At 39.5% G+C, this 23400-nt stretch overlaps 1 protein-coding gene across 1 annotated transcript; it reads left to right on the forward strand.

Moving 5' to 3' along the window:
• The first annotated feature begins 508 nt into the window (after positions 1–508).
• On the forward strand, positions 509–22133 carry LOC117301536 (proto-oncogene tyrosine-protein kinase receptor Ret-like). Its single transcript, XM_033785557.1, has 18 exons — positions 509–614; positions 1743–1868; positions 2535–2660; positions 4529–4645; positions 5828–6067; positions 6997–7149; positions 9167–9265; positions 10915–11022; positions 12662–12772; positions 14055–14156; positions 14932–15086; positions 16024–16255; positions 17028–17138; positions 17362–17552; positions 19168–19402; positions 20010–20106; positions 20894–20993; positions 21927–22133. The coding sequence occupies exons 1-18, from the start codon at positions 551–553 to the stop codon at positions 22014–22016; spliced, it is 2457 nt and encodes an 818-aa protein (XP_033641448.1). The 5' UTR covers positions 509–550; the 3' UTR covers positions 22017–22133.
• Positions 22134–23400: the final 1267 nt, after the last annotated feature.

Genomic DNA, 23400 nt, shown 5'->3' on the forward strand with positions numbered 1-23400 from the left:
TATGATACAATAGACCGGCTATCTACATAGCTGAGAGATAAAAAAGTGTGTTGAGAAAGTTTTGTGACTAAAAAGAAATCGTGGTAAAAAAAGTGCTAGCGCGCCCTCTCGTGTTTATTCATGTTGGCGAACATGTGACAAAAACATTGTTCATAAGTAAACAATCAATCCGACATTTTTTGAGTAAAAGTTGGGAAAAATATCTAAATAATTACCTAACTTTTGGATTCAGAATAAAAAAATATTGCTTGTAAAGCCGAATTTAAAGTCATAATATGACTTAAAATATTATTATTGTACTTGAAAAATCACTTTGAAACAGCACAGAAAACTAAAGCAGACGACAGCCTCAACCTGCAAAAATAGTCAGGCTCGGCTGTATCTACATGCACATTCGTACGCGTTATCTGTCGGTACTATACTAGTCAGGCACCCTGTTGATAACGCTACATTTTGATACTAGGTACCAGAGTTTTATAATCCTCATAAAATACAGAAGAACAAAAACTTCGCCGAAGTCGTATTTTGCCTCGGCTCTGGTGCTGTCAAAATGTATAGAATTAGAATATTATTTGCAATAAAATTGCACTGGATGACAGAGGGACCAAGAAAGAGTAAGTTTCTAAGATATTTTTTGAATAAGCATGTGTTTTTAAAGCCATATTGGACACTTACTGAACAGAACAAAAATTAAAAGTTCACAGATTTACATTACAATACAAATAATTTATTAAATAACTTACACTACACAGCACAGTCCACTTACACTACTACAGTACACTTCTAGTTCTACAGGGTTTACAGAATTGAAGGTATGGTGAAAGATTTCCCTCGTTGAAATATTATTCCATGAAATGAGTTACTTTTTGAGAAAACATTAAAACAATAATATTTATCAATTCTCGATATGTCAAGAATAACGGATTCATTTTAAACACATTTCACTCATTTTTACAAAAAAGGGATTATCAATAAATATCAGTAAATTAGATACTATATTATTTTAGTTCGAATGAAAAAGTGGTCGCGCCATACGGAAACTTTTCCACAATTTTAATACACATTTGATACACCACTAAAAACACACTTTAAAAAAAGCAATGGAGTTGTGGGAACAATCTTATACATTGAAACCCCACTATGGAATAACAGCTTAAAAAGAGGTAACCCTATATAGCAGTTAGAAACTTAAAGCCATTGGACCCTTTCGGTACAGAAAAAAAAAAAAAAGTTCACAGATTTACAAATAATTTACAGGGTTTACAGAAGGTAATGGCGAAAGACTTCTCTTGAAATATTAGTCCATGAAATGCTTTACTTTTTGAGAAAACGTTAAAACAATATAAATTCTCGTTAACGAGAATTACGGATTTGTTATAAACACATGTCATGATACGGCGAAACCCGCGAAAACAGGAGTGGGTTTTCTCGTTATTTTCTCCCGACTCCGATGTCCGATTGAGCCTAAATTTCCACAGGGTTGTTATCTTATATATAAGTTGTGATACACGAAGTGTGGGACTTGGACAATACTGTTTACCGAAAGTGTATAATGGCTTTAACAGTGACTGAACAGTGACAGTATTTTTCTCAGATTCAAATTTTGGGGAATAGAAACGGATATATTTTCCCATAACAACATTACTTCAAAGTGAAATGATTCTCAAAATGATAGTTATTGAAACCTGCTGAGTCATGTAATACCTTTCCTTTTAATTATTATATTTATGTTTACTTTGCAGTGACATCACAGAATTGCTCGCTACTGTCTGGACCAACGGAATGTCAAAACGGAGGCACTTGCCAACAACCTGACTTGACTTGTATGTGCACCCTTGGGTACATTGGTCGCTATTGTGAAATACCAAGTAAGTTATCAATGTTTTTCAAACTTTAACTTTTTATTTTGTAAAGTTTAGTCTACCTGAAGATTTCGAGATCATACGAACCGACGTTTTAAGCCCAATTCCACGCCACAACCATCAATGGCGTGGTTGTGTGGCTTCATTTGTGTGGCTTCATATACATATGAAGCCACAACCATGGATGTACTGAACATGGCTGTGGCTCCACAACCATGCACATTTAATGCAGAAGACGTTTTTACTTTTTATTTAAACAAAATTTTAAATATGAATGTAAAGGAACTGGACACCGTTGGTAATATTGTCACAAAATAACAAACCTGTGAAAATTTGAACTCAATTGGTCGTCGAAGTTACGAGATAACAATGGAAGGAAAAACACCCTTGTCACATGAAGTTGTTTGCTTTCGGATGCTTGATTTCGAGACCTCAAAATCTAATTTTGAGGGTTCGAAATATAATTCAAAAATTTTAGTGGAAAATTACTTCTTTTCTGAAAACTACACGACTTCAGAGGGAGCCATTTCTCACAGTGTTTGATACATTCAACAGCTCTCCATTGATCCTTAACAAGTAATTTTTGATGTGAAAAATTATTTTGAGTAATTACCAATAGTGTCCAGTGCTTTTAAGTAAGAATTTACGTTCTTATAAAATATTTCTTTGCAGTAACGTCATCACAAGACTGCTCATCGGTGCCAGGACCAACGGACTGTAAAAACGGCGGCACTTGCAATAATGAATTGATGTGTATGTGCACTCCCGAGTACGTCGGTACCTTTTGTGTCTTCCCAAGTAAGCTATCAATATTTTGAAAGTATACATTATAAGTTATCACACAAGCGCGAGTGGAATGCTGAAAAATATAACGCTTCAGCGTTCCATATGCAATGAGGCACTATATTTTTCCGTATTCCATGAGCGCGCGTGTTAAAGCGATGCAAAGTTACAAATTTCAGAACGTTATTTCATGACGAACAGCATGCACGCGCATAGTTTAGAATGTCATTTTTGCACGATCCGTATACGGAGCGTGACGCGTTGACACTCACATTTACGCAGTGTGCTATATCAAATCAGAGAGTAGGTTAAATAGCTTTTTATACCACCCTCCAGTTCGAGCATCTGATTGGTGGATTAGCGCGTACTGGAGGATAAATACCACCCCCAAAAATGATTTAAAAGTTTGCAGACGCGTATTATTATCCGTGTGTGTCAATCATTTGAAAGCTGCACTAGAATTCATTCATTCATTCAAACTTACATTTATGTCCATACTTCATGAACACAGTACAGACAATTTCTTTTTAAAGTAATAACCAATAAACAAAGCTATTTTTAAGGGAGAGAAAAATAAGTAAATAGAGTATGGAGGCATCATAGACTGGAAGTCGAGGCTTATGTAGGGATGCCTGGGGACAGACACTAAACGAGGACAAGAACGAATGGACAGACAGTTAGAATAAAGACAGACATGATGAAGACAACAATGATGAGAATAATAATTAAACAACAATAATAATAATAATAACATTAATTAATAAAAATAAATCAAGTTATATAAAAAGCGTTGGAATGGAAGAAGAAGAAGAAGCATCTGCAATGCTCTTCTCTACAGTCTTCCTAACAACCAGATTTCCAGACTTCAACGGCTCCAAAATACTGCTGCCCGCATTGTGACACTGTCTAGAAAATCCTGTTCTATCACCCCCATTCTGAAACAACTACACTGGCTCCCTATCTCTCAACGAATCATCTTCAAGCTGATGCTCATTGTCCACAAAGCTCTTAATGGCAAGGCTCCCCACTATATTTCTGAACTGCTTCAAGTTTACACTCCATCAAGGAATATTCGATCAAGTTCTATGCTTCTCCTCATTGAACCCAAGTCTCGACACTCATGGGGTGACAGGTCTTTTTCTTCAGCCGCGCCACGCATCTGGAACTCTCTACCACTTAATCTTCGATCTTGTCTTTGTACTGCAAAATTCAAGTCTCTTCTCAAAACTTATCTTATGTCACAGGTTTTCAATGACTAATTTTGTTGTGTCTGTTTTTCTTTGTGTTGTGTTTTGTTTTTGTTTTGCTTTTGGTTTTACTGCGCCTTGAACACCCAGCAGGGTGGATATGTGCGCATTACAAGTCTTATTATTATTATTATTATTTGAAGAAGGAAGGTGGATGTACAATTTATTGTCAGACTTGTATCCCACTCAAAATAACACCAGTGTTGTTAGTAATTAAAACTAAACGTTCTTTATATAGCGCATTTCAGACCAAAGGAGCTCTCAATGCGCTTAATAAATCAGTTTCATCAACAGTCTGTGTACGAGTGTGATGAAAGAGAAGTCTATTAGAAACTGCCTTTAAATAACTAGGTTTTCAAGGCCAGTCTAAAATGATTCCAGTTTAGTGTTAGAGCGCAGTGCCAGTGGGAGAGCGTTCCATAGCTTTTGGGGCCGCCACATGTAAATGATCTGTCACCATACATGTAGCTCTTCATTTTAATAACGATGATAATAATAATAATTGTGGCTTTTTATATAGCGCACATGTCCGTCATTCAGTGACGCTCCTGGTGCTGTAGCATACAGCATTTCCTGCAAGATTTGGGACTATGTTTACCAAGTACTAAGTTTGCCGTGTTTCGTTTGGTTTTGTAGGGTGCACGACTGCAGGGGACTGTTTGAATGGTGGCTATTGTCTGATTCAATCACCACCTGAGTTGAATGAGTGTATGTGTGCTGCTGGGTTTGGAGGAGATAGGTGTGAGATTGCTGGTGAGTATTACATCAGTTTATTTCATTCAATCCCACTAAAGACTTTTGGACCGATCCATTAGGCTCCGCCCACGGCGCACGTGTGAGCAAGAACACGTGCGCCTCTCCAATGCCATTTTGCAAGACTCTGTCGCGCGTGCCAAGCATACACGCATGCATGTCAGACTTTATTTGTCGGACTTTTGGTGCCAATCAGGGTTGTGATTAGTCAGAACACAATGGGGCGGATCTTAATGGATTGGTGTTTCCCAAAATGTGCATAAAATAACAAGTTTTTTAACATTTGGGCTCAACTGGTCATCGAAGTTGCAAGAAAAACTTGCATTAAAGAATTTAAAACACCCTTTTTGCACTAACATTGTGTGCTTTCTGATGCAAAACTATAAAAGGGTTCAAAAACTAGGTTACTTTGGAGGGAGCCGTTTCTCACAGTGTTTTTAAATACTATCAACAGCTTTCAATATTGCTCTTTACCAAGTTATTTTGAGTAATTACCAATAAGTGTCCAGTGCCTTTAAGTGTCAGGTCGATACCACCAATGAATGCCAATGAAACTGAATGAAAATACCAGGGTTGCGTTTTGGTGGCTGTAACCAATGAATGTTTCGGTCAATGGCCAGTGATCAACCAATGGCAATTTCAACCGAAACAATTATTGGTATAGGACTGCGAATATGCGTAATCGGGGTTATGATTGAGTAAAGCAGTCTGAAAAGGAACAAAAATGGCGCGGCTAAACTGTACACCTTTGGGAACGAGGTGAAATCCCACTACAAATAAAACCCATTCCAAATAATCCGTTGTTGTGACACTTGTGTCCCTGGGCAAAACTACGCTTCGTTCCACCTAGGGGTAAATGGGTACCTGTGTAGTGCAGAGATGGTTCTTGTGATGATTTAGCCGAATAGCGCATATTTTTTGCACAGGCTGTATACTCCCCAGGGAGCTGAGATGGTTTAAGGAATGATTTAAGGCATAGTGATCAGGGGTAATAATGTTGGAAGCGCTTTGAAACGCCCTTCAGGTGTCAAAAGCGCTATATAAAAATTGGCTATTATTTTTATTATTATTATTATTATTATTATTATTATTATTATTATTATTATTATTATTATTATTATTATTATTATTATTATTATTATTATTAGTGTTGTTTACCAAGTATATCGTCTGGTTTTGTAGGATGCAGGGGTTCATTGGAGTGTCAGAATGGAGGAACTTGTGTTATAGTACAACCACCGGATCTCAATACGTGTATGTGTGCTCCTGGGTTTGAAGGATTAAGATGTGAGCTACCAAATGGTTTTGTAGGGTGCAGCAGCTCGGTGGACTGCCTGAACGGAGGAGCTTGTATTATTCAACCTGAAGGAAATGAATGTATGTGTGCTTATGGATTTGAAGGTGATATGTGCGAGGAAGCTGGTAAGTATGACCTCAGCAGTTTTTAGAACTGTTTCAATCCTATAATAAAACTTAACCTGGACAATTCCACGGTAACGGAAGGACGTTTTGACTCATTAAGCAACATTTAAATCGTGGATCTTTAACAGTTTAATTAGTTTCATCAAGCAAATGTCACAGTTTCTTTGATTAATGACTGCCTTCAAAATAGCCTCCACTTTTTGGCTGAAAAACTTTGAGTTTATAAAATATGAATATTAATAAGGTCGGTAATGGAAGGACGCCATTGGCCATGGCCTCATGTGCCCGTAGTCTTGGCCTTGGTGCCCTTCAATAGTATCCAATTGACTGTAAAGGTTTTCCAGTTGAAGTGCCCTTTGCAAAACGAAAAATGACCCTTGCCCCTTCAACATGTTCAAAGACGAAATTCCAGGCCTGTTTAACCCATGGACATTGCTTTTCAAAAGGTGGTCAGGTTTTTGAGATATCACCTGAATATCCGGAGCGAATATGTAGGCCTTTATGCAGAAAGAATAGCCAGAACAGGAACACACAATCTGAGAAGTGTTAAAAATTTTGGGGGATCAAAGTTGAAATCTTTTTCAATAACCACAGTACTTCGAAGTGAAATGTCTCTCAAATGTCAAAGTTACGTTAATACATTGTCCTTTTCAAAGTTAAGTGTTTATTGCCATTACCAAACAAATAAAGACCTTTTAACATTGGTGTAAGGCTAAACAAAAAATAATGTCATCCCTGATGCAAAAATGTCATATAATTGATGTTTTATATTTGATTGTTTTCTTGTTTTTTCTAATTCTTAATGTGTACAGTTGTTATCTCTTTGTAATTTGACTGAATTCAGCTTTTGGCTGCGATGGTCTTTACTTTTAATAAAACCATTTTAAATTTCATATCTAATTTTCTACTCAATTATTTTGTATCAACAGTTACTGGAGTTGATGGCTTTGATGAGCCTTGTTCTGGTATGGGTGAAGGGTATTGCCTGAACGAGGGTGTTTGCGAACCTCTGTATGACGACCCATCTCGTTGGAAATGTAGATGCACATCGGACTACGCAGGACCCATTTGCGACGACGAAAGTAAGTCCGTTGTCTTTTCCATTTTATAAGACATGTTCTTCCTACTTAAACAGCTACCTGAGCGGAAGGTTTTTAACGGAAATAGTATTTAGACTTGTTTATAATGCACTTGTTGACTGTTTTAATGTAATTTTGATATGTTTACACTTCTGAGTTTTTCGTAATTATCGATTAAAAAATCAGGCCCCAACCTAAAGGTTTTGAAAAACTAAAAACACTTCTGCCCTTGAGAGCGCCCGCCAAAGGACAATGCCGCTGACGTCATTTGTGGGAGTTTGCTTTGCTATACCTCCACGCTGCAACAAAGCGGCTTTACAAATTGGAGCTCCCAACTATGACGTTTTAAGAGTGATTACGTAACGGGGCTTTTCGCAAATCTCTCAGAAAAGCACTGGATAAGGGTATTCAAAATGATTGTTTTTTTACACAATCAAAATCTATTTATAATCATATGACTCGATTTCCTTATTCATTGAAAACATTTTTAATGGAATTCAGCAAAGTTCACGACTTGACATTTTCGTTCAAGCAGGTCTTTAAGTCCGATTTCTGACTTTTTTGCCCATGGGAAAATCTGAAAGTTATTGTGATTAAATAGCCTCTGAAGTCAATTGGTTTTAGAGTCTGCACCAAGTGTACATGTTGGTCAGCCATTTTTGTTCTTGATATTATGTTCCTACTTTTTCCATCTCTGGGACCCTGGTCCGAATCCCACTGGGGGCACTATATGGATTGGGTTTTCAGTCCCTACCTGACTGTGTGGGTTTCCCTGGAATAATTCTCTTGGGTTTTCCTCCCGCGTCTTAAACTGAAATTTCTTCATTGCCTTCTCTTTTCTCGTTTGGCTGTTATATAGGAGCGTTGACAAATTATACAATATTTACTAATATTCAAACTGCCTCTAGCTACCGGGCAACCTCGGTAGTCTAGTTGGTAAGACACTGCTCTAGATTTGCAAGGGTGGTGGGGGGTTCGAATCCCACATGAGTAACATGCTTGTGATATTTTTTCACATGACTCGGGAAAGTACTGAGTATACAGTGCTAACATACATCTAAACCTAAATTGATATTTATAAATACCTCCTCGGACAGTTTCGCTACTCCTATTGGTGGAGAGCGGGTCCTGTGGGTGTTTATGACCGGTAAAAAGTGTTGAAACATGGGCGTGACACGCGAGCTTGCACATGTGCTTATAAGACAGTTTCTTCTTTCCTATTGGTCTAGAGCAACGGCCGAGACAGTTGTGCCACATCACGCGATACGCGTGACGCGCACAGCATTCCCTTATAAGGAGTTGTTTACCCGAGGGCGGCGGAGGGCCTTACCATTTCATTGCTGGAGGGGTGTTGTGTTGAAAGAAATCATTCAACAATTATAATTTTTGCATTTATTTTACTTTTTGACCAAAAGTGCTGATGTTTTTTGACCGAAAAGGTATTTATGACCAGGCCTGGTTCTTGATAATTTACCTCGACTGCGATAATTTACCTCGACTGCGTCTCGGTAAAATAATTAAGAACCAGGCCTCATTGGGATTAAACCACTAGTTGAAAACCTGTTCACCACACATTGAATCCCTTATTTTTTATCCCAGATGCAAATAAAACATTACTGTAAAGTTCACAGATTTACATAAAACTTAAAACGGTCCAATGACGACGATAGCAGAAAACATGCCTTGAAATATTTCTGTCTGAATTTCATATTTGATGAGAAATGAATAATCTAATTTTGCTTTTGGACTTTATCGCTCAGTGAGCGTTTTATTCATTTTTGTTTTGGCATCGATGCAATGCAAAATTTGGAATCTGTTTTTCACTATTCTCTCTGGAACCAGATGGCCGATCGGTCTCAAACTTGTACAGGTTTGTCAGTTTATATACATGGTGGATTACATAAAGTGCTTACACTGCCAGCAACGTTTTTGTAAGCAAAACCAATTCTGTAATGTTCCTTTAAATATATTACTTGTTGCTAATTTGTTCCTGATTCTGATCATAATTCTGTTTCCTTAGAGGCCTGTTCTGCAAGCAATATGTGCTCTGATCAAGGGACGTGTGTGGACGAGAGATGTCAGTGTATAGTTGGTTTCTCCGGGTTCCTCTGTGAAATCGGTATGTGAATAGATCAGTAACTCAATAAGCTCTGCTACTTCCGTGCTATTGCGAATGCCATACAAATTTATACACCAAAGGGCTGTTTTTGCTGTGAATGTTTCGCGGGAGTTTTCCCTATAAGTCAACTGACGCTAATTATTCGTTGCGAATTTGTGATGTCAAAATTTGTATCGCAATCGCAAACGTGGGAAATATGAACCAGGCTTTAAGGCCAAGTCACACAGGCCCCGACAACGTGAACGAAAACAATAATGATACAAAGGCACACCCTCGATTGGTTGAATGAGCGTGGGCGTATTCTTCGTGGAGCATTTCAACCACCGAGGGCGTGCATTTTTATCGTTATCGTTTTTTTATCATTATCGGGGCCTGTGTGACTTGGTTTGTTGTCTTATCAATGCCACTGTGTTTGTCAATGGAAGGCTGGTACCCTGTATTTATACGTTCTGATAAATACATGAACTGGTCGTAGGAACCTGATGGTTTTATTGGATAGACAGAATACGCGCATCGACCCGCGTTCGATTAACTTCCCTGGGTTGACCTACGTCTGACCTCAGTCTTTGAGCAGCTTCGACTGTGATGTCATTGTTGTGGCTTACCCAGTTCAGACCAGGACACCTTTGGTAATTGCCAAAGATCAGTCTTCTCACTTGGTGCATCTCAACCTATGCACAAAATCACCAAACTGTGAAAATTTGAACTCAATTGGAGGCCCAATTTGTGTAAGAATAACGGAAGAAAAAAAACCTTGACCCGCAAGTTGTGTGCTTTTATATATATGCCTCAATTCGTGACCAGCTGAGGTCTAGAATTCAATTCAAATGATTTTTTCTTTCTTAAAAACTACATTTCTTCAGAGGGAGCCGTTTTTTACAATGTTTTATAGTATCAGCAGCTCTCGTGGGAGTGTCGTGGCCGAGCGGTTAAGAGCACCGAATTCAAACTCTGGTGTTTCTGATCAGCAGAGTGTGGGTTCGAATCCCCAGCCATGACACTTGTGTCCTTAAGCAAGACACATAATCATTGCTTCGTCCTTCGGATGGGACGTAAAGCCGTTGGTCCCATGTGTTGTGTAAACACATGTAAAAGAACCCAGTACACTTATCAACAAAAGAAGGGGTTCGCCCTGGTGTTCCTGGCTGGATGGCAGCATATTGCGCCACAGCACCTTGTAAACCAGTACATGGTGCTTAAGGATTAGGTCTTATATCTCAAAAATTCGCCCCACTCCTTGCAGTAATAATACCTGGCGCTTTGTATCCTTTGGCAAAAGGCGCGTTATAAATATGGGTATTATTATTATTATTATGACGTTGCTCGTTACCAAGTAAGTTTTTATGCTGACAATTATTTTGAGTAATAGTCGCAAAGTGTGACATCAGATATTCTAGCTATATCAACAGAAGACTTCGGAATGGAACATATAAATGTCATTTTGTTTTGAGAATAGCAGATTTATTCGGGGAAAGTCTGCTGCCTACCTATAGCATACAAAACTCCCTCACACAGGCGGCAATCGGAATTCTAAAAATGAGGTTTTGCAACAATATCCTGATGTTAAAATGTTTCAGAAAACTTCTCAAACTTTGTTGTTTTATTCTTGTTTGACATTGTGTCTCTACTTTTTTTGTTTTTCATGACAGCGTGCACCGATAATAGCGAGTGTTTCAACATGGCAACCTGTGATATACCATCGGGAGAGTGTATCTGCCTGCAAGGATACACAGGGCCCAAGTGTGGACTTGGTGTGGGTGAGTAGTATTGACTGCTTCGAGTGCTATGGTTAAAACTACGACTCCCGCCAGGTGATCCCCGGAGCGTTCTATTTTCCCGAGGCGCAGCCGAGGGAAAGTGGCACGATCTGGGATCACCCATCAATCTATTAATCATTCTCGCACACGTAACGTTCGCACGCGCATTTCAGATACACAGACGCACAACTGATTGGGTTAGAGGTGTGTAAAAAGATGTCTGGGAACCGCGCGTGCCAAGTAGTTGTCTTTATTATATAACACCCAAGCAGATCCTTGCCATTTGATTGGAGCATTTTCCATTACGTGTTAGCAAATAAAAGTCCTATTGCACGCTACGTCACCCACCGTGCATTTTTCGTTCCATTCAGTGTGCATTTTTCGTTACATCCGCAAAGTAATAGTGCACGCCGAAATAAAAAAAACATCACTGTTAGTGCATGTCTTTGGTAATGCAGCAGTGTTACTGCAAGGCACATACTACATTTGGAGTCTGCGTATCTACTAATTGCTGTAGGGCCCTACAGAACGCACATTGTCAGGCCGACCCAAAAGCAACGGCTGTAATTTCACAATTAAAAATTGTAGGCCTACACTTTGTTTAAAAAAAAAAGTTGTATCCTCCAATCAAAATGACAAAGATCTACTTGGATGTTATATAAAACAAATCATGAATGTTTTTTATTCGTGCAACATTGAAATTTGTTCATTCGTTGAAAGATGGAATGTTCCATTCAACTCGGCTCCGCCTCGTTGGAAAGAACATTCCATATTTCAACTCATGAACATATTCGCACCATTTCACTCATAAACATTCATTATTTGTATACTATTGCAGCGCAAACTATCACACTGCAGCCAGGTTTCTAGTAAAACAAAGACAAATCATGTGACGAGCTCTAAACCAATGAAAAGGCAGAATTGGTGTAAGGGGTGTTATAAAAAAAATTATTATGTGAAGGCCTGAGATCTGTTCTCAGACAGTGGTAGGGCTGTTTCTTTTTTGTAAAGGGTACTTTCTGCGAGACAACTGTCTGCATACATTAAATTGAGAGGGGCGCCAAAGCCCAGAGGTCATTCACAATTATCAACATTTTCACAAGCGTACAAACCGTAAGCTGGGAGGGAGGGTGTTTTCTGAAGAAAAATTGTACTATAAAAACAGCTTTGACCTTTTTGCACCGTTAGATGAGTCGCTTTGTTCACCTTTTGTTCATTTGCAACAAGGAACACCAGAAAAGCCTTGGGGGGGGGAACTATGTGCAAGGCCACAAAAAGACCAACTGGACAGGGTTTGAAAAGCCCACCCCACATAACAAAACTAGCCGAGGTGGCACCACAATGGGCGTGCAGGCCTGATATTGCATGGAGGCAACAGAGGTGATGGCCTCCATGCACCCTGGTCATTGCCTTGGTGCCCTTGAAATGCTCTAGTAGAAATCTACAATTTCCTCATTGGGTGCCCTTGACCTATGAGAAAATGCCTTGGTGCCCTTTACCTTTCAATAACAAAGCATACAGGCATGTGGGTGTCCACTGAATAAAGTATTTTCTTCACGAGTGATAATATGAAATAATATTTCTGACAAACGAGTCACTGATCCTGACCGCATCACACATTTATTACTTGATCCACCAGGCAACCAACCACGCTGCCTGATCGATAGAGACTGCCTTAACGGAGGTACGTGTGAGAATGACGGGACATGTACATGTATCAATGATTTCAACGGACAGCAATGTGAAATTGGTAAGTTACACGTGTTTTAAACAGGCATGCCAGAGTAGATAAGGAGCGACTCTTGAAGAACCCAAATAGATTTATGTTTCAGACGGGCAAACTTAACATAATGTTTACATTGGCTCGGCTCATGACAAGATCAACGTCTGAAACCAAGGTGCTCCAGAGTTGTTTCCGAACGCCTGCAACAGTTGATCTTTCGACTTCTAGTGCGTGTAGTCGCTCCTAACTGTTTCAGACGTCAAACTCATTATTAAAATTACAATATATTTGAATGATCTCGATGCATGGACCAAACAGTAGAAGAAGAGTTAAGTGGGGTTCGTTCGCGGGAGCACCATGTGGAAATCTGTTTTGAGTAACAGTGGTTCTAAAAAGATGTGAATGATAACTCTACATTTCGATCAGTCTGCTCTGATCGTCGTCAGGAGGGAGGAAGTATAGTCCTACTGATTGCAACTTTGATTTGTCCAATTCTCAAGAGATTTGAACCAATTCTCAAGAGATTTACACCATGGCCCAATTTCATAGAGCTGCTGAAGCAAAAAATTATGCTAAAAGACACTGGACACCTTTGGTAAGTGTCAAAGACCAGTCTTCTCACTTGGTGTATCTCAACATATGCAGAAGATAACAAACCTGTGAAAATTTGAACTCAATTGGTTGTCGAAGTTGCGAGATAATTTTGGAAAACAAACACCCTTGACACATTAAGTTGTGTGCTTTCAGATGCTTGATTTCGGGATCGCAAAATCTTATTCTGAGTTCTCGAAATCAAATTCAAATAGTTTAGTGGAAAATTACTTCTTTCGCGGAAACTATGTTACTTCAGAGGGAGCCATTTCTCACAATGTTACCATCAACAGCTCTCCATTGCTCGTTAACAAGTAACAAGTTTTTATGCTAACAATTATTTTGAGTAATTACCAATAGTGTCCAGGGTCTTTAAATTTTTTCTGCTAAAGCAAAAATATGCAGGATACGGTTCATAAAACTGTACATGTTACATGGTATTTTACTTATTCCGGCAAGCATAATTTTTCTTGTGCTTAGCTACTTTTTGTGCTTTTAAGCAGCTCTGAAATTTGGCCCAGGTGCTATATTCAAACCTCAACTAATTATATTCCAACCATGCAATGATTAAAAAAAGAGTTGTTGTTGATGTTGAATTAAAATGTTGATCATCCCTTCTAGTCATGTGATCTATTGCGCATGCTTTGAACTACGTAAATTACCAGATATGTCTGCTGCCACCTAGCGTCCTAAGGTGTCGTATTAATCATGTCAACAGCTTGTTCCGACAATAGCCAATGCAAGAACGGTGGCAAATGCAGAATTAAAAAAGGAAAATGCGACTGTGTTGATGGTGCTACTGGGGTCCGATGTCAAATGCGTAAGTTTTTACATCCCTAGACAATCCCAATCCAATATGCCGACACAACCCTTTGCATGCCACGTAGCAATTTAATGCGTTTAAATCTTCCTGCCTTTTCGAAATTAAGCCTGCAGCTCCACTTATAGCTAAAGCCCGGTTCATACTTCCTGCAAAGCGAACGCGCGAATTGAAGTTTGGCGTCACAGGGCTGTTTACGCTGCGAATGTTTCGCAGGAGTTGGACACAGTTTAACTGTTGCGAATTATTTGTTACGAATTCCTATCGCATTCGCAGGAAGTATGAACCCGGCTTTATGCTCTGTTTTTGAACAAAAGTTTCTCTTCAGACAGAACTTAAAGACTCTGGACACTGTTGGTTATTGTCAAAGACCAGTCTTCTCACTTGGTGTATCTCAACAAATGCATAGAATTACAAACCTGTGAAAATTTGAGCTCGATCGGTCGCGAGATAATGGTGAAAGAAAAAACAGCCTTGTCACATGAAGTTGTGTGCTTTCAGATGCTTGATTTCGAGAGCTCAAATTCTAAATCTGAGGTCTTGAAATCAAATTCCAAGAAGATAACTTCTTTCTCGAAAACTACGCTACTTCAGAGGGAGTCGTTTCTCACAATGTTTTATACTATCAACAGCTCCCCATTACTTGTTACCAAGAGGGTTTATGCTAATAATTATTTTGAGTAATTACCAACAGTGTCCACTGCCTTTAAGATCTAGCAGAACGCTACTTCGAACTTATAACCGATTAACCTCTTGGACTTGGTTTTCATTGCAGTTCCGGCGGCTTCATCCACGGTTGTCATTATTGTGTCAGTCGTTGCAGTTATCCTCGTCTTACTCGTCATAATCCTAGTGATAATACTCCTCAAGAAGCACAGATCCAAGAAAAGAAACCAAACAAATAATGGACATGTAGAGATGGCGCCCAGGGTAGGTTCAGTTCATGAATTCACTCAGGAAAGCTCTATTAAAGAAAGAGGCCAGGGCCCAATTTCATAGAGCTGCTAAGCACACAAATTTGCTCAGCAGGAAGTTTTTGCCTCGATAAAAACAGGCTTACCATACAAATTTTCATGTGATTTTCAGGATAAGCCAACGACAGCTGATTACCAGTAACAAGCAATATACAGCAACTGAAAATTTGGTTTGTAATCATGTTTTTATCAAGGAAGAAATTTCATGCTAAGCAAAGTTTTGTGCTTAGCAGCTCTATGAAATTGGGCCCAGAACAAAACATCCTTTAGGCCTGGCAACACACCTGTAATTCCTTTTCCACTTAATTCACTCGGCCAGTGTGGCAGGATATTCTGTCCCCCACAGATCCTTTCACAGGTACCCATTTACCCCTAGGTGGAGAGAAGCAATTATAGTTAAGTGTCTTGCTCAGGGACACAAGTGTTATGACCGGGACTCAAATCCACACTCTGCTGAACAGAAACAACAGAGCTTGCGTTCGGTGCTCTTATCCGCTTGGCCACGACACCATACGATTCAATTCAAATACACCAACTCATCAACTAAATAGTGAATTATTTATCCTTGCTACTCCAGTCTAGACTCGAACCCACACTCTGCTGAACAGAATCACCAGAGCTTGAGTTCGGTGCTCTTATCCGCTTGGCCACGACACCATACGATTCAATTCAAATACACCAGTTCAACTTAATAGTGAACTATTTATCCTTGCTACTCCAGTCAAGACTCGAACCCACACTCTGTTGGAATGTTTTATTACTTAGTTGCATGAATCCCTTTTGCAGAAACACGAGAGCTTGAGTTCGAAGCTCTTCCGCTCGGCCACGACACCATGCGATTCAATTCAAATACACCAACTAAATAGTGAATTTGGTTTTCCTTGTTACTCCAGTCTAGATCAAACGATTACATTGGCATCAGGGATGACAATAGATGGTCCGGCTCAAAAGGTTCTCTTTTGAAGGCTGAAAACTTTGAGCCGACCGGGAAGGAGTTTCCAAGGGAGCTGCTCCACGTGATGGGAGAGCTTGGAGCAGGCTCGTTTGCCAACGTACACAAAGCTGAAGCTGATGGTATCATAAAGAAGGGAATTATGACGACTGTTGCTGTCAAGATGTTGAAGAGTAAGACAGTATTGACGATGTGACCTCTGATGTCACTCAAAAATCATAACATTTTTCGCGCGCATACCGCCGGGCAAAACCTTTTTGTTTTGGCAGCCAGCTAGAAAGTGTTTGCAATCTTACCATTTTGCCCGGCGAAACATGACGTATACAGTGGTTTTTCAACAGAGGGTGGTTTGAATGTAAACATGGGTCACAAGCTTACTACACCCAAAGAGCCAATAAAGGATGATCTCAATATGTCAACTATTACTTTTTTATGGCCAAATAGACATCGCAGATACCGGTTAATAACCATTTTACTCTCAAAATTTGCATTTAGTAATAAATAACTTGAGTCAAAAATGCACCCGGCCGCGCAGCTTTTTTAGCCGAGAGTCAAAAACGGCTTATCTATTATTATGACCCTGGATGCCAGTTACGAATTTCCCCTATTGGTTTTGAACACAGTTCTCCAGCTTTGGCATTTCCACACCAAATAGCCGCCACTGATTGACGTCACGATTCCTTTGTCGCGCCGGTTTGTTTGACTTCACATTTTTCAGAAATTTGGCTTGGAGCGTACTGGAGAAATACCCATTTTTACCATGTTTTAACGTGAGGTAAGAGACTCGTTATATTTTGTATGTTTCCTGGATGGACTGCAGCTGTTAGAAAACTGTAATATCTATATTTTTGAGATCATCCTTTATTGGCTGTTTAAACCTAATTGTGTGCCTCCTACACGTACATGTTTTTATGTTTTGTTCATTTTATTAATTTTTTACTTTAGCCTCAGCGACTGAGACAGACAAGAGTGATTTTAATAAAGAGAGAAATATGTATCTTAATCTGGGATCTCATCCGAATGTTGTGAAAATGCTAGGATTCTGCACTGAACAGGGTGAGTTCAACCTTTGTTTTCTCTTCTTTTCTTCAAAACATAATAATATTTATAATGTATAGATTTGCCTGCCCAGAACTCAACATTTTTGCACAGCACTCAGAGCATGCATTGTGTCGCCCAGCACAGATTTCCCTAACATTGGCTTCAACACTGATCACTTGAACACGGACAAAAAGTAAATTATTTGTTTGGTGTATTTTCTTGTCACTGGTATCCTCAGAACCCTATTTCCTTATCATGGAATACCTACCCAATGGTAACCTGCAGTCCTACCTGAGACACATTCGTACAGGTTCCAAGGAGCAATATGGTAACGTTAAGGAGGAGAAAAGGAACTTTCTACTTCCGGATGAAATCTTATCCTTTGCCAATATGGTCGCCAACGGCATGGAATTCCTCTCCTCGAAATCGGTAGGTAGTCTACATAGGGTGTGTTCAATAAGCTTCCCTGGACGACGTCCGGTCTGCCCCCGGTATGTTCAGGTAGCTTTGACATTATTCCAGGGGCTCACCCGGGTCAGCCCCAAGTGCCCTGCTTGTGGAGTGGGTCACTTGTTGGGGCTGGCCCGAGGTGCATGACGTCACCACGAGAGGGTGAGTGATCGTTGGATTGGCTCTTAATTGCCCAACATACTCACCAGAGTGAGCACCGTAGGGTCGACCCAGGGAAGCTAAAAGAACACACCCATACTGATTGTCGTCTATCGTCTACCAAAAATCACACAATTCTTTTTATTTTAATGAGATATCAGCTTACATTACGGATGACCACTTCAAGATGATGGCTACATTTAACTGATTTAGGCTGTTGGCTAAGTTCAACTGCCACCAGAGGCACGTTGTCAATTACTCCTAGGTTTGGAACAGGTTTACCCCCTTCACAGTCCATAAGGATGTAGGCTTGGGTATCATCCACTAAAAGCCACCTACTCCTGGGGCTGAAACAGGGTTACCACCTTCACAGTCCATAAGGATTTAAGCATGGGTATCATCCATCAGAAGCCACCAACTCCGGGGGCTGAAACAGGGTTATCCCCCTTCACAGTCCATAAGGATGTAGGCATGGGTATCATCCACTAGGAGCCACCTACTCCTGGGGCTGAAACAGGGTTACCCCCTTAACAGTCCATAAGGATATAGGTATGGGTATCATCCACTAGGAGCCACCTACTCCTGGGGCTGAAACAGGGTTAACCCCTTCACAGTCTGTTAGGATGTAGGCATGGGTATCATCCACTAGGAGCCACCTACTCCTGGGGCTGAAACAGGGTTACCCCCTTAACAGTCCATAAGGATATAGGTATGGGTATCATCCACTAGGAGCCACCTACTCCTGGGGCTGAAACGGGGTTACCCCCTTCACAGTCTGTTAGGATGTAGGAATGGGTATCATCCACTAGAAGCCCTGGCTGGTAGAGCACTTCCTTCCTTACTTTTACCAAGCAATTATGGTGAAGTGCCTTGCTCAAGGGCACTTATTAGTGTCATGCCCGGGACTCGAACACTGTTGTACATGTCTTCTGGTTACAGCCACCTTTATGGGATGCAATTGAGCTTAAACTTTGAGCTTAAACTTTCGAAGGTTTGTTAATTGCCGTCTTTTGTTTTATTTCACTGTTTCTTTGTTTTCTTTCACTGATGTCTGTGTTTTCTTTCACTGATGTTTGTGTTTTCTTTCACTGATGTCTGTGTTTTCTTTCGCCGTTTTCTTTCACTGTTTTCTTTCCCCGTTATCTGCGTTTTCTTTCACTGTTTTCTTTCCCCGTGTTCTGCGTTTTCTTTCACTGTTTTCTGTGTTTTCTTTCACTGTGTTCTGTGTTTTCTTTCAGTGTTGTCTGTGTTTTCTTTCAGTGTTGTCTGTGTTTTCTTTCAGTGTTGTCTGTGTTTTCTTTCAGTGTTGTCTGTGTTTTCTTTCAGTGTTGTCTGTGTTTTCTTTCAGTGTTGTCTGTGTTTTGTTTCAGTGTTGTCTGTGTTTTCTTTCAGTATTTTCTGTGTTTTCTTACTATTTTCTGTGTTTTCTTTTCAGTGTATTCACCGTGACCTTGCCACACGAAATATTCTACTTGGAGAGGATCTTGTCGCCAAGGTGTCTGATTTCGGACTAGCTCGAGATATCCAAGATGAACAGCAATACGAGATGAAATCAAAGGGTCGGGTACCAGTCCGTTGGATGGCCCCGGAATCGTTACACGACAACATCTATACTTCGAAGAGTGACGTGTGGGGTTATGCTGTGCTCATGTGGGAACTAGTTACGCTAGGTATAGTGTGTATTTTGTCTCTACACTTCACTTATGGCTTAAAAAAAAAAATACTCTGATTTCGAGCGATATGGCCACAGTTAAAGCGTTAAACACTGTAGAAAAAGTGTTTGTTTGGTGAAGGGTTGCTTGTTTGTTTGTTTCTTTGCATGGCTGTTGTTGCTACTGCTGTTGCTGTTGCTGCTGTTGCTGTTGCTGCAGCTGTTTGAGCTACTGTTGGTTGCTGTTCCTGCTTCTACTTCTGTTGTTGTTGTTGCTGTTACTGTTGCTGTTGTTGCTGCTGTTGTCGTGGCTGCAGCTGTTTGTACTGCTGTTGCTACTGCTGCTGCTACTGTTGTAGTTGTAGGCCAAACTCAGTCCTTGATTGACCTCTGTGGGGCGCTGTTTGAGGTTGTTATGTAATATAGCAAGGTTTAATTAGCAAACTCAAAGTGTTTATTAAACATTTCACTTTAAAAGTGCAACTCAATTATCATTTAATATAGTACAAAATTGTGAGCGTATATTATATAATCTACCAACACCTATTTATTTAAAAAACATACCATGTCACAAATAATATTTTTCTCCTTTTTCCCTCTCTTTTTCTTCTTCTTTGTCTCCCCAGGTTCACATCCCTACCCAGGCATGTCATCTCGTGAGGTCATGGAGAAGATCAAGGTTGGCTACAGGCTTCCCAAACCAGAGCACTGCAGTGATGAAATGTAAGGGTAGAAGTTCAAGGGTCAATATCCTTGCCAGCCCCCCCCCCCCCCCCCCCCCGATGCTAGAAAAGAAACACGCACAAATGAATGTTTTGATGCATTAAATGGCGCACCCAAGTTGTTTTGCTTGCCCCGCCCTCAATCCCTTATGAAAATGTGAATGAATACAATTGAAGCCTCGAGATCATTATCTAGCATTCTCCTAAAGACAAGCAGATACTGTTTGAAGCGCCAAGTCGACATCAGATACTGTTTGAAATGCCAAGACGACATCAGTTCTTTTCAGAATCAACGCCCGGGCCCCTCCAAAAAGAGATTTATACAAATAAAGCGCATTTCACAATAACCGTATCAATGTACTTTTACATTAGTGCCCAGGTAATTGGGCCAATAACGTACCTTAAATCTTTCTCAACTCCCGGGGGAGTATACAGCCTCAGGCAACCCCAAGGCTTTTTTTCATACACATCCCTCGCAGGTACCCATTTATATACCCCTGGGTGAAGAGAACAAGTATAGTCTTAAGCATCCTGCTCAAGAACACACATGTCAAGACACTCCGATGACTTAACCACCACAACATAATTCAAGATGCTTTAAAATAAACCACTGAACCATGACGCCCTAATAATTCAATATAATAGAATTTTACGATTGGAAGTCATCATTTCCCAGACTAATTTGAATCCAATACTACTTCAAAGAAATAATCAAGCATTTCAGTAATATTAACTACCCAAATTTTGACTAGATGAACAATTCTTTCTTCTTTTTTATTCATTTCTAGCTTTGATTTAATGAAAGAATGCTGGAGTGAAAATCCGGACCAAAGACCAACCTTCACCGAGATATGCACGAAACTGGATCGCCTGATGGCTGACGCTAGTGTAAGTTTTATACATATCATCAACCAATTTGCATATAAATAGTATATTTTGCAAATAAAAGAAGTGTCTTGAATGTCTTGGAGAATGTTGTGTCCCTGAAGTGATTTGGAAGTTTACTCCAGAGTTCAGGTCCATAGACGGACAATTGTCAATCAGTAAAAGTGACGAGACTTTTTTTGGTAAATTACTGATGGTCCTGTATAATACCTTTGTCATTTATGGAATTTAAGGCATTGCATGGTGAGGTATCAATATATATTTGGTTTGCGGTAACACCATGTGTGTATCTACTTGACAGGTATATTTTGTTCTGTAGAGAACAGTCTTGCTTTATATTTTTTCTACCGCAGAGTAGATTTTTTCGGAATTTGGGAGATTTTTCAGTTCTGAAAAGAACTGTCCTGCTTATAAACTACTCCTATAAACTACTACTTTAGCTTTGAGTGGATTGTTTTTAACTTCACTACTGCAGAGTGAGATCTTTAAGACAGTGGACACTATTGGTAATTGTCAAATAACAATCTTTTCACTTGGTGTATCTCAACATACATGTATGCATAAAACAACAAACCTGTGAAAATTTGAGCTCAATTGGTCGTCGAAGTTGCGAGATAACAATGAAAGAAAAAAACACCTTGTCACACGAGTTCTGTCCTTTCAGACATGTCAGATGCTTGATTTCGAGACCTCAAATTCTAAATCTGAAGTCTCGAAATCAAATCTCGAGGAGAATTACTTCTTTCTCGAAAACTACGTCACTTTAGAGAGAGCCGTTGCTCACAATGTTTTATACTATCAACCTCTCTCCCAACTACTCATTACTAAGTAAGGTTTTATGCTAGTATTTATTTTGAGTAATTACCAATAGTGTCCACTGCCTTTAAGTCATCTTCACAATATTTTCAACATGATATTTGTTTGTGCATTTTACAGGGATACCTCATTATGTCTGATCTGAATAAAGATGACTACCTCTATCTAGAACCGAACCAGACTAAGACTAATACAGCTGATGATGTCTGAACCTGCTCGAACTTCCTGTAATAACGATCATTCTACAAAGATACATTTTGGTACGATTGTTTGTCTATGTAGGGAAAGCTCCATTAAAGACACTGTACACTATTGGTAATTGTCAAAGACCAGTCTTCTCACTTGTTGTATCTCAACATATGCACAAAATAACAAACCTGTGAAAATTTGAACTCAATTGAGATATTAATGTAAGAAAAAACACCCTTGTCACAACTGAGGTCGCTAAATCAAATTCGTGGAAAATTTAATCTTTCTCGAAAACTATGTTACTTCAGAGGGAGCTGTTTATTACATGGAGATAACAGGTGTTAGTTGTCAAAAGAAAAAGATGTTTTATTCTAGCCTCCTTCTCTAATTAGAGCTTTCCCATAATGCAATTATGTCCTCTTGACCCTTTCATCAAGCTACTTAAAGGAAGACATTGCCTTGGATCAGACAGAGTTGGTCTTTGTAAAGCATTTGTAACCGTTTGTTGTGAAATGTAAATGGTTATAATTTAAAAGTAGAATATAATGATCCACACAAGTATCACTCGAAATTGTGTGGTTTTCCTTTTACCTCGTCGACTAACACGGTCGGCCATTTATGGGAGTCAAATTTTTGACTCCCATAAATGGCCGACTGTGTTAGTTTGCAAAGTAAGAGGAAAACCACGCAATTTTGTGGCAAATTTGTGTAGACCATTGTATTCTACTTTTAAAACATCTTTCTTACCATTTAATATTATAACAAACAGTTACAAACGGTTTTCTAAGACTAACTCGACTGATCCAAGGCAATGTGTTCCTTTAAAGGTAGGGTGGAGATTGTTTGTTTTCAACATATTGCTTATTTTATTGACAAAATTATAAAGAATTATACAAGAAAAGTCATATTAGAAAGTTTCAGCTGAATTCAATGTCTACTTATGTTCTTACCCTACATCTTTTAACATCTGTTTTTATTTGAACAATGACTAAGGCATAAAACGATAGGCCTTTATAAAACAATATTAATAAATGCCCCAGACACTTTCGCTAAACCTATTGGTTAAGAGCGCGTCACGTGGGGGTGGTTAAATGGCTGATAAAGACACAGCTAGAGCTGTTTAAGTTCGGCTGACTTTGCGTGTTTGGCGGCAAGCTCATATACGTCAAATTTACTTACGCTGAACAAACCAAACGCACACAAAACATTTTTACAAAAACTTCGAAAACTCGCAAAAGAAACAGATTTGTCACAGATTGTCTATAATACTATGAAATTTATGAATTGGAGTAAAAGAGTAGTGACTCTTTCTTAAACAGCCTTTTAAAACCTTGCCGTGTGGTGGCCTGCGATAAAGCCCCTTGCCGATCACTCGGCCATGCCCCTGCCAGTTTTAAACAGCCGT

The sequence above is a fragment of the Asterias rubens genome, chromosome 17 (assembly GCF_902459465.1).
Source record: "Asterias rubens chromosome 17, eAstRub1.3, whole genome shotgun sequence".
Taxonomy (NCBI): Eukaryota; Metazoa; Echinodermata; class Asteroidea; order Forcipulatida; family Asteriidae; genus Asterias; species Asterias rubens.

What these genes read in the sequence shown, in the direction of transcription:
- LOC117301536 (XM_033785557.1), top strand. Translation starts at nt 551, where the DNA reads ATGTATAGAATTAGAATATTATTTGCAATAAAATTGCACTGGATGACA. An exon ending in TGATATGTGCGAGGAAGCTG is followed by an intron (nt 6,068 to 6,996) that starts GTAAGTATGACC and finishes TTGTATCAACAG; the next exon opens with TTACTGGAGTTGATGGCTTT. An exon ending in CAAGTGTGGACTTGGTGTGG is followed by an intron (nt 11,023 to 12,661) that starts GTGAGTAGTATT and finishes TTGATCCACCAG; the next exon opens with GCAACCAACCACGCTGCCTG.